We start from the raw sequence: 11,897 nt of genomic DNA, 5'->3' as shown, positions 1-11,897 counted from the left end.
TAATTGAACTAAACTACAGCATGCAACGAGGTAGGTGGGCTACACTAAAAGGAAATAGTTATAGAAAAAAAGGTTTAATGCTTGCGCCTCATTAACCCATTCACACAAGCAAATGGTAGCAGTTTCAGTGCGTTGGCTAAGTTAGGCATTGAACTCCAACCCTGCAGTCAGTGGACAACCTGTTCTACCTCCTGATACACAGCTTCCACTGTAATGTCTATTCTAAATGTCATACAGGGCTTGTTTAAAGGTCAGAAAAATAATTAAGAATTTGCGGTGGTTTCTCTACAGTATTGGTCTCTGATTTGTTGACTTAAAAATAAAACATAAAATATACTTGTCAGAAGTGGGATTCGAACCCACGCCTCCAGGGGAGACTGCGACCTGAACGCAGCGCCTTAGACCGCTCGGCCATCCTGACGTTGAGTGATATAAGTTTTACTAAACAAACTAAACTAACAAACTAAACTAAACACATAAGCAGCCGTTTCAGCCGAAGAAGAAGAGCAGTCTCGGGTGCAGTCTTTTTATCCGTCACCACACCAGGGTCAGGTGTGGCTCATCAGCTGCCGATCAACATCCTGAAAGACAGCAGGACACAGACCCCTGTCGACATGCTTTGGGATAAAGTCATAGTATAGTTTATCCAAAAAAAGTCATAGTATATCAAAAAGTGTTGAAGAAGTCAAAGTATATTATGTCGATAAAAAAGTCTTAGTATAGTATGTCGAAAAAAGGCATAAAAAAGTAATGTTGAAAAAAATCTTAAAAAGGTTATATGTCGAAAAATAAGTCATAGTCCCTCCCCCACAGACCTGGTCAACCTCTACAATAACACACTATCCTCCTGCCTTGATCAGCCTGTCCCTCTCAAAACCAGAACTGTCTCTTTCACCCACACTGCTCCCTGGTTCACCCCTGAACTCCGCCTCATGAAATCCCGGAGACCCAGACTAGACCCAACAAAACCGGCCTCACAGTACACACCCTGGCTTAAAGGAATACATACAGCAATACAAACTGGCCCTCAACACTGCTCACTCCACCTACTACTCTGGCATCATCCACTCCAGTTCCGCCAACTCCAAGATCCTCTTCTCCACAATAAATAAACTCCTCAAACCTATGGACAATCTCTCCCACTCCTCCACAGCAGAGAAATGCAACTCCTTCTGGTCGTTCTACAAAGCAAAAATTGTCCAACCCTGTATCTGTAAATCCTCCACTAACTGACCTCTCTCAATTCTCCCTCATCTCCCCCTCAGATCTCAATAAATTACTCTCTGTCATGAAGACTCCAACATGTGACCTGGACCCTATCCCTTCCACTCTAGTCATGGCTCATCTCCCGGCCCTCCGCCCGCACCTCCTCTCTGTCATCAACTCCTCCCTGTCTACTGGCTCCGTCCCTCCCGCCCTCAAACTGGCCTCAGTCACACCCATCCTCAAAAGGCCTTGACAACAACTACAGATCCATCTTCAATCTCCCTTTTCTGTCTAACATACTGGAACGCACTGTTTCTCATCAACTGAAAACCCACCTGGACTCAAACCAACTGTATACCATTTCAATCTGGATTCAGATCTCATCACAGCACAGAAACGGTCACCAACGACAGTTTCTGTCACCAACGACCTCCTCCTCTCCTCAGGTGACCACTCCCTCAGCATCCTGGTACTGCTCGACCTCAGTGCAGCCTTCGACACCATCAACCACTCCATCCTGCTTTCCCGTCTCGAGTCCTCCCTCCACATCACTGGCACAGCCCTCTCCTGGTTCAAGTCATACCTCTCCGACGTGAACAGTTCATTACTATCAACATAGTATAAGTATGTCGGAATTTTTTTGGAAAAAGTTATAGTAAAGTACGTCGAAGGAAGTCATAAAGAAGTCATAGTATAGCATGTCGAAAAAAGTTTAGAAATCATTGTATAATGAGTCGAAAAAAATCTTAAAAAGGTCATAGTATATTACGTCAAAAGAAAAGTCATAGTATAGCAAGTCATAAAAAGCCATAGTATAGTATGTCGAAAAAACAGTCTTACCTGGTAAGTGGTTGAGTGTGAGAGACTGTGAGGGCTTGAAATGGTGTAAATAGGAATAGGACAGCACTTTGCTGAATGAATCAAAACGTCATAGTATTTCGAAAAAAAGTCAATAGTATAGACCAGGGGTATTCAGTTAAAGTTCAACGAGGTCCAGTTAGAGAGAATTTCCTCGTGCAAAGGTCCGGATCATCACAATGTCTAACTTGTTCTATGATTTAGTCCCATATGTATTGAAGTAGCCAACAGTTGTATCAATGTCTGTATGTAGTCAACAACTGACAAATCAAATAAAGAAAGTTCAAATGAATAACATCTCAACAATATTTGTCAGATTTCAAATTTAACTGGATGAATTATAAATAATACATACTCTAATAATAAATACATGTTCTTCTCGTTTCAAGTAAAATATGGGCTGGATTAAAGAATAAATTACATAACAGAACGCTTTTGAAAAATGCATTGCATCTTAAAATAAAGTACTTAATTTCAGAAAAATGTATTTTACTGAATTGCCCTGCAGCTTTAAATTCAGTTTGTTCTGGTGTGAAGTGATGTCAATCAAAAAACTCTTCTAATAAGAGAAGTGTGTGTGCAGGGATGTAGTCTGTGGTTATTGAAACCACTTGTTTCAGCTCTGTTCCTCTCTGGTAACATCATTGTTGGTCAGTGCGCCGGTTAAAATACAAGCGCTCCCTCAAAATTGAATAATTCTCAAATATCTATCGGTTTTAGGTCCAGATACACCGGCGTCTGCCTATTAGTGACGCCTGGTAAAGTACGTCGAAAAAAGTTATGAACAAAGTCATAGTCATAGTATTCTATTAAAATGTTAAAGTGAAAGTATAGTATATAATAGAGTCACAGTATGCCATAAAGAATAACACATAACATACAATTAGTTTGTTAAAAGTCATAGTGCCAAACTATAGAAATATTACTTACAGTAATAGCAACAACTTATACTTAAAAGTATCAAAAATACGAATGCCCCATCATGTCAGTGTTGTATTATTAAAGCATTTACAGATAAGTGACACTAATATAGTTGGTCGAGGTGGAGCTTATATATACACTGTAGGGTAGTTCAACTGTAAAGTATTGTGTACATTAAAGCTCAATCTAAAAAAGCTAACTAAAGTATAGGAGTCAGAAAAAATGTAGTGCAGTAAAATGGTTATCTAATCAGACAAAGTGGAAGTAAGAAGTATTCAAAAATATTCAAGAAAAGTACAAGTACCAACAGTGTAAACAAATCAATTATCAGAGTAACACAATCAATATCTTCTCATAGACAAAATACCACACTTCAGTCGGCACTGTTGAAAACTCTGTATTTATTAATGATTTACAAAAAGGCTAAACATGAAACCATTAAGATGATTCAGTTCATTTCAAACTTAAAAAGAAGTTGTTGTTGTTGTTGTTGTTTTGGGTGGGAGAGGAGATAGTAGTGTAGTCTGTAGTGTTTGACTGGTCATTTATTTTAACAGCATCTTATCTCATCATGTAGAATCTTTTTTAGTGGAGGCTCCTGGAGAGAAGAAATGAAATAAATCCACACAGGATGGAGTCAAACTGCAGACGAGAGATACATTTGAAACAACTATTTTCCTATCTTTTTATTTTAGAACTGGGGGACATACCAGGGTCTGAAGGGTGGTCTTTTTCTACATCAGCAGTGTTGTGTACAATCACAATTCTGTCACCTTGACTCCGGTCCTAAAAAAAACCAAAAACATCTGGATCTCCCTGAACTACAGCTGGTGTAAAAATAGACAACTTTGTCTGTCTTTAATACAGAAAACACAGATTATCACCACAGTACGAGAGGTCCCAACTGTAATACACTTCTCAAAACAGTTTGGAGATACATAGTTAATAGTAAAAACAAGTTTTTGTGCAAGTATGTTTTTTTTTTCCCCCACAAGGTTTGAAATAAATATCTCTAAAGCAAAAGAGGACTTAAAGAGTATTTCCTTTTTTTTTATTTATTGTGAAAACCAACAATCACATTGTGAGTAGAAGAAATCCTTTTTCTGGCTTTGAATTTCAGGTACAATCAATCAAATTAATCACACACAACTCTGCAAAAAATGACTATTAGATTTAAAATAAAATAAAATTAGAGTTACCTCAGATTGGGGCTGAACATTTAAAACATTAACTCCACTGACAGTAAGATGCAGCAGGGAGACAGTCCAGTTTTAGAAGTACGTCCTGATAGATTTTCCTGTGACCAAAATGCTGTTCCATCACTTTAGTTTTGCAGTTTTTAGTAGCCTGGCAGGTTTCTACAGTAGTAAAAGAGTGAGACAGTTGTGGACCCAAATATTTACAGTAATGTTGTGCACTTAAAGACCTTTCTCCGGATGTACGATCCTCGTCTGGAGAATCTTTCAGAGTTGATCTAAAACATCACAAAATAAAATAAAAAAAATCCCAATGTGTTCTCGCTACGGAATGAATTAACAGTGTTTCCACTTACTAACAATTTAATAATAATAATAAAAAAAAAAGCAAATAAAGATTGGTCTGGAGCTCAATTAAAAGTGTGAAAACAACATGATGCAGAAAAAGAGCTTTAAGATAACACCATAAAATTGTTCATATTTCAGTGAGCTATTAAAAAAAAAAAAAAAAATTAAAATGAGAATAGATCTTTCTCCATCCCCTCGCCCCAAGAACCATTTTATAAACAAAAATATATCACCCTCTGTCGTGTGATTCTCAAATTCTCACTAGATACAATTAAAACTTTTTTACAGTGCTTTATCATTATATATCTTTGACAGACCTCAACAAGGGGAAGAACAATTTTAAGCCATAAATGTCTCTCCTATCGCAACGATATAGCTACGTCAAAAAAGTGAACGGTCCAGTTATTGAACGATTAAAATAAAAAAATAAAAAGGGGGGGAAAAAAAACAACACAAACAGGAGGAGACGGTCAGCGGTGGGGGAAGCGAGCACCGGGATCTCCCGACCTGGTTTTGTCCCACCCGCACCTTAATGTTACCGTGGAGAGGTGGCGCTGGAAGGTGAAAGAATCGGGTCGACTACTTGGTGTTGAGCTCGTTCTCCAGCTCCATGAGTTTGCGTGAAGCCTTGACCTTGTTGGAAACCTCCTTCCCCTGAGAGAAGAGACGCTGGCGCTCCTTAAACGTCATGCTCTCAGGATTGCCGCTGGGGATCGAGTTCTCCTGCTCCTGGCTGCAGATTTTATCATGCAAAAAGCGTTTCATGATGTTATTCATTATTATTTAAATAATCTGCATTATTGTTAATCAGCAGATTAATCTATGATGAACATAATCAAGTCGAGACTTTCACAGCTGGAAGGCAGAACTTGCACTGTGCTGTTTTCTTTTGTCTCGTCTGTATTTGCATATTTGGTATTAACCAGAGTCTCACCTTTTCGTCCATTTGTCTCGCGGGTCGTTGTAGACTTCTCCTGATCCTACAACTCCTGCCGAGTTTCCAGTGTACGAGTTAAATCCTGTCCGAGGTTCAGCAGTCACACATCAGACAGACAGACAGAGCAGATACGAGTCAGCATCGTTCATATTACAGCTTTTGTTATCCGAAAACATCCCAGATAGAAGCTGCTGGCTGCCGGACGTCAAGATCTCTGCTACACGTCCCCCAATTACTCCCATCATTAACGAGGAATCACAGGCATTACAGTGGACAACTACGTATTAGTTTCCCATTATAGTGTTGAACATCAAACAGAGACCCGGGTCTCCAGTAACCAGCAGCTTCTTCAGTCGTCATCACTTCATTTCCCACAGACCAGCCTGAGCAAAAGGAAGAAAGAGAGGGAACTGGTTCTGGAGAAGCATTAAGGCAGAAACAATTAGATCTCATTAAAGAAGAGCCGCAAGCCAAGAAAAGAGAAAGAGAGAGTGTTAAAAAGCTGTTAAAGGGCCATTCCAAAGCAGCAAAAATGGTCTGTGGAAGTGTCGATGGGATCCGAGGCCAAGGTCACCGTCATACATGTCTGAATCATCTAAACAACACCCGTGTTCATTCTATTACTATTTTATTCCCAACTGTTTTACTTCATTTAGATCCAATATTGAATGAATGAAAACAATCAAATTGTTCAGTTACAGTAGAACTCATATAATATTTAAAATTAAATATTTAACATCAAATTTAAGCCAAAGAAAAAGCTGCTGTATGACCCGTGCTCGGTTAAAGTCTGGAGGCACTAACACAAGGAGGGTGACCCACGACCTCTGACCCCAAAGAAGACATTTATCATGTGTCCCTGTGTCTTATCCAAACCCCGAGCAACGTCCAGCCTAAAGCGAGACACAGCTGTTTCCACATCTGCCCGGCTGGATCACAACTATATATTTGTAAGCCTTTTTTTTTTTGAATAACCGGGAAGTCTGTCACATTTGGTTTTGGTCTTTTTATGGGATTTGTTGACAGAGACAAAAATAAAGAATGATGCCAGTGAGCAGGAATTAAAAGTAAAATGTTTAAATTGAGAGAATAAAACAAAGACTTCAGATTTGGTTCATGGCACAATATTTGACATCACAGGCTGAGAGGAAACACTGGATCCAAACAGTTAAGAAGAGATCTTCTCTATTGTTGTGCACATATTTGAAAGCAGTGGTTGAATCCTACCAGATGACCCAGGAACAACCCAGAACTTTAGTCATTCAACATCTCAACTCTACTTGGTTGCATTTAAAAAAAAAACAAAAACTTGGGAGTCCAAATGCATGTTGGGTCTGGTGTTTCAGATGAAATGGAAGTTGGTACAGCTCAGATGCAGACACAGTGACAGGGTGTGAACCCAGATGGATTCATCCAGTTGGCAGCTCCTAAGCCCTTTAGTTTGGGTTTTACAGCACGAAAACAGGGAGAGTCCTGAAGTGTAGTTTGGGACGGGATCAAGCCGGGTCCCACTTCAGCCCCAAAACCACATAAACACAAACTGGCAGAGAACAAAGTAACCGCAGAGAAACAACCCTTGTTCAAGGCCAGTAACATTCCTCTGTGGAGCCAAAAGAGATGGAAAATTATACTTCTGGCACTGCAATTGAAAAATCTCAAGATTAACAAAAAAAGTCATCCACTAGCTTTTCAGATTCTCAAAGGTTGTGAATATTTTTCTTTGATTCTGGTTCAGTTATCTTGGAGGCCAGTTGAGTCTAACAAAACGCGCTGCTTTTATTCTGTACCAACACACAGTTTGAGTTAGAACATCCATCTCTGGGGATCATTTCAATTTGTTTTTCTTTTGCTGCCGTCTCCGCTTTGTGCGCCTTCTGAGCCGCACTGGCAGCCGTGTTGTTTTCTCTCGTGGTTTTATTCTGATTACAAAAATTTCTGCGCTTCAAGAAGAGCCCACAGTCGGAGCTTTGGGAGCTGCCAGCTCAAATCAGACTCATTTCAATACATTCTGGAGATCAATATGTCGGGGCAGCCAGAGACTCAGGTGCCATTTGGTCACCTGAACCTGCCGCAATGCCCTTTGGGAGTTGTAGTAAGGTTTAGTAAAGCTGCAGCGTTAGGCAGCAGAGACACAGACTGACAGGCAAAATGAAGGACAAGCTGGATCAGCTGAAACAGGCACGTACAAGGATTCAAAATATTGGAAAGGCAGATTAACAGACAGACCAACACAGAGACGGGCAAAGTGGGGAAAAGGAAGCAAACATATAAATAGAGATTTAAAAAAAGAAGGCAGCCTGGTGGAAGCTACGCACAGGCAGTAAAAGCAATAGACACCAAGCCGGTTACTGGGGTGAGCTGCTGGCAGCCAGAGTGCAGTGTTGTGTGTTTATGATGCATGGGTGTGTGTGGTGTGATGGGGGGGTGAGACATGCAGATTTTTGTTTCTGAGGGGGGTGGGGTGGGGGTGGGGTAGGCAGGTAGTGGGGCATTAGTAAGATGTTCTTTTTCTGATTTGAGTGAATATGCAACACGAAGTTCTCTCCATGAGGTCTTGGATGTGTTTTAGTGTTCAATAAGCATCAGTGGAGGAGGAGGTGGTTTATTTTGAAGGTGCAGGCAGTCGTTTCCTGGACCTCAGGTGGTGATAACATTCAGGCTGTGCGGCATTGGTAGCTTTGTTTGTCTGTGGATGCTCAAATAGCAAGTTCTGTCTGCTTGTGACTATTTATAACTCAGGCTCTGCTTCGTTTAATATTTTTTCGTAAGAGTAGCGATTACTTTGGTACTTTACTTTGACATTCATAACATTTTCTTTTATCAAAAGAAGCTAAAGTCTCAAATGTTAAACAGAAATACCTGCAAAAACATTTTGCTTAAAATAAGACATTTTTTAACCTAAATCAGTAATCTGAAATGACTTTTGATGCCACATTTCAGTTTTTGCACTACGTGACCCATTTGGGTCAATAACAGCAGTATTGGTATATTGAGGCTCAATAACTGGCTTTAATTAAAACAAGTTGTGTATTCATCAACTGTGAGCAGTTCATTTAAAGAGTCATTTCTTTAGAGGCTTGAAGAAAAAAAAATCTCCTGACCTTCTGTGGGGTCACGACTACTTATTAAGACCAAAGGACTGAAATAAAACTAAATATAACAATACCAGTTCGCTCTGAAATTGTATCTCAGATAAAATCATGGGAGCAAAAAATACAGACAGTTGCCAACTGACGGCAGGTTAACCCCTCCACTGTTAGATATCGCTGTCCAACAATAAGGCCTTTTGAAGAAAAGTAATATCTTGGCATAACATTCTACAAGAATAAACCAAGAAAAACAGCTCTTTAATATTTGATCTATGTTAAGAAAGACTGCTGGATAAAATTTGTTTCTTTTAGAGGGAACTGTGGCCCCAGCATGACCTTTAAAATCTTAAATATAAGCCGCTGTAACGGTAACTGCCACTAGGAGGCGCTGTAGTTTGAGCAGACTGAGTTACACAGAAGCTCAGAGTTTGACAACAAGAAGATTTTGACCTTTTAAAAACAGCCACAGACAAAGAAGAGGCCTTTCACTCAACACACTGCTGCTGTGTGCATTTTTGGCATGTTAATGAAAAGAGAGCCGACTCTTTTTTGAGTGATTGATGGGTTGTGTGAAGCCAATGATGTGTCTCCTTCCCTTTAAAGCCAACACCGCTAAGCAGAGCCACGGGGCAGGAAGGGGGCAGGCAGGCTGACGGCTGGCCCCGCCCCCTCGTCCCAAGCAGCGACAAACCAGACACAAAGGAGACGGCGAGCGACAACACCAACAGTACTATGATTGGCTTTGATGGGTCCCAATCTGCATCAAAAAGTGGTGGCGTGATTATCAATTGCTTTTTCTGTTCGCTAGTGCTGATTGAGGGAGTGGGGGGGGGTTGTGTAGAGGAACATGTGGAGGGGAAAATAATTACTGGGGGACAGGAGGAGGTGTTCAATCAAATCAACATAAAAAAATTACAAATACAATCTGATTTGTTCGAAGAGAGCGAGGGAAATTTTCCACATATATATATATAAAATAACGAACATAAAGTGATGAACGGAGGGGATTGATTGACGACAAAAAAAATTTGGACAAACACGTAAAGAAGGAAAAAGTAGATGGTGGAAATGAAAAAGGCAGAACTCCTCTCTACTGAAGGAAAAAAAAAGAACAAAGTAGCACTAAACTATGAAGGAGTGGGTAGTAAATGAAGAGATGAGTGAATGAGAGGGAGGTACGGGAGCTGTGGAGGGCGCGGTGGCGAGCCTGACTCCTCCTCCTCTCTCCTCTCTCTGGGTCTACCTTTAAAGCCTCCTGGGGGGACGGAGCTGGGTTTGGCAGGAAGGGGGGGACCTGTACTGTTGGAGTTGTTGAATGGCGGCTGGAACGAGCCAGACAGGAAGATGCCGTCAGAAAGAGGGCGGGGTTTGCGCGCAGTGGGCGGCGGCTGACGCCTGCTGTGATTGGGCGAGGCGGAGGCCGGGAGGTCGCCGTACGACTTCCGGGTCGCCGACAGCTTCACCTGACCTGATTGACTGCCGCCGCCACTCCCTGCTTTGGTGGCTTCCTCCTCGTCCTCCTCATCTCCCGCGTAGGAGACAAACTTGGCGGTGTAGAGCGTGTCGGGGGAGGCGATCTGGGTTTTGAGGTAGGAGGTGTTTCTCTGTGGGGGGGGGCGGGGGGTTGTTAGTAGGGTTGTGGGGGGCGGGGGGTTGGTAATCCCAGGGCAGCGGGGGCCGATACAGACCGGCCGGCTCGTCAGGCGTCAGCAGCTTTCTCTCGGCTTCCTCGTGCTGCCGGCGCCGCTCGGCCTCCAGGCGAGTGTAGTACCCCTCCTCCTGTCTCCTCTAAGGGAGGGACAACCTGTTAGTAAGCTCCACTCTCATTGGCTCTCACCTCATTGTAGGACACTTACTGACTGATCAGCTACAGCTAGGGGAAATATTCAACTAGTCAAAAAGCTCCACCACCCGGCTTCGATCACAGCTAAAACCAGATCTGTCCACCATTCCAGATTCTTCTGGGCCTTACTACTCCTGCTCTAACTGGGCTGCCATACAGTAAAGGACCTGTTACAGTACCAACACCAAGTCCACCAGTTTGACACAACTGAATCATATCTGACACATACCGGTCCAAGATCAGGGGCCTCATTTATAAACGGGTCCAACAATCAAATTCCATCTAAGCAATGACTTCAAGCAGAAATATACTCCAATGTAACTTAATAAAAAATATATTTTGATGTGAAAATTACCTTATATTTACAAAACGTCTGCAGAATAAATTTCCTGTTGGTTGTATTAAGGTTTGGAAGTGCATTTTTGTATTGCACTTTAACAGAAGAGTAATCTGGGTTTTTAAACTAGGAACATACAATTAAGTAGCTTTAATATAGAACTTACTTTGAGGTAGACATTTTCTTTATATTTACAAAACCGCTTACAAAGCCAGCTGTAATTTCCAGCTGATTTTGTTGAGGTTTGGAGGAGCTTTTTACCCTCATTGAAGTTCTGTTCACACAAGCAGAGCTCTGCCATACCAATCAATATATAAGCTTATATTATTAGTTACGAGTTTGAGGAATTAGTTGTCGAATTAAATTTCCTTTTTAGCAAAAAACAGGATGAGATCTAGTATGGAATAAACTGTTTATCATGTTTGAAAACAGCTGCATTGGCGATATTGGAAGATGTTATTCAGGGCTGCATTACTTTACTGAACGTATAATCTGTTGATCACTCATTTAAAAAATGACGTAATTTTTTTTTATCAATTTGGTCTATAGAGTGTATAAAAAATTTAAATCACTCCTAAAACAGTTTTATACCACCAAAATTCAGCTTCAGGATGCCATTTGAAATCATATGAGTATGTTTCAGAATAATCCAAACAGTTTTATAAATGTTGCCCCTAAACTGGATTTGACCAAACTAGTTTTCCACAGATTAAATCTGGTACTCCTGCACTTGACCCGATCATCTGTAAACACCAGGGACGGCTATGTAAATAAGTCCGGGCCTTTACCGTTTCATCCCTGACAAAGTCTAATATGTATATATAAAAAGTATGTTGTCAATCAATCAGACCATAAATCTACTCTGACTGGTCCACAATACCTCAAATCTTGATCTGACTCATGGCAACTGTTTCTGGACTGTACAGTAATCCTTCTTCCTGGACCACCCTGTCTACCACCATCTCCCGTTTACATCAACACTGCTCGAGTGTATGCATATGTGCCTGTGTATCCTCAATGTATACTATTGGGTTGTGGGGAGGTTTTTTGATTAGAGCCCACCCTGTCTTTGCTGGCCTGTGATGATGTTATGCATTAAATCTACGCTGGAGGAATGTGTTTAGATTTCTGGGTTTGGAGCTCGACCAGCTGCTCCGGGTCA

The 11,897-nt window shown here is 41.2% G+C and overlaps 1 protein-coding gene and 1 non-coding gene across 2 annotated transcripts in view; both read right to left on the bottom strand.

Moving 5' to 3' along the window:
- Nucleotides 1-338: 338 nt before the first annotated feature.
- trnal-cag (transfer RNA leucine (anticodon CAG)) lies at nt 339-421 on the bottom strand. Its single transcript has one exon. It is a non-coding gene; the product is annotated as a tRNA-Leu (tRNA).
- A 2,948-nt stretch (nt 422-3,369) lies between these two features.
- The window catches only part of LOC137870981 (afadin-like), a 36,925-nt gene continuing 28,397 nt past the window's right edge, over nt 3,370-11,897 (bottom strand). Inside the window, 4 exon segments of the mRNA XM_068708506.1 lie at nt 3,370-5,262; nt 5,464-5,548; nt 9,799-10,171; nt 10,173-10,343. Of these exon segments, the coding sequence (XP_068564607.1) occupies nt 5,109-5,262; nt 5,464-5,548; nt 9,799-10,171; nt 10,173-10,343 (783 nt within the window). The 3' untranslated portion in view covers nt 3,370-5,108.

The sequence above is a fragment of the Cebidichthys violaceus genome, unplaced genomic scaffold, assembly GCF_023349555.1.
Source record: "Cebidichthys violaceus isolate CVI_PGR_0920_01 unplaced genomic scaffold, fCebVio1.0.p SCAF_14, whole genome shotgun sequence".
Taxonomy (NCBI): domain Eukaryota; kingdom Metazoa; phylum Chordata; class Actinopteri; order Perciformes; family Stichaeidae; genus Cebidichthys; species Cebidichthys violaceus.
This window is presented reverse-complemented; position numbering and strand designations above follow the sequence as displayed.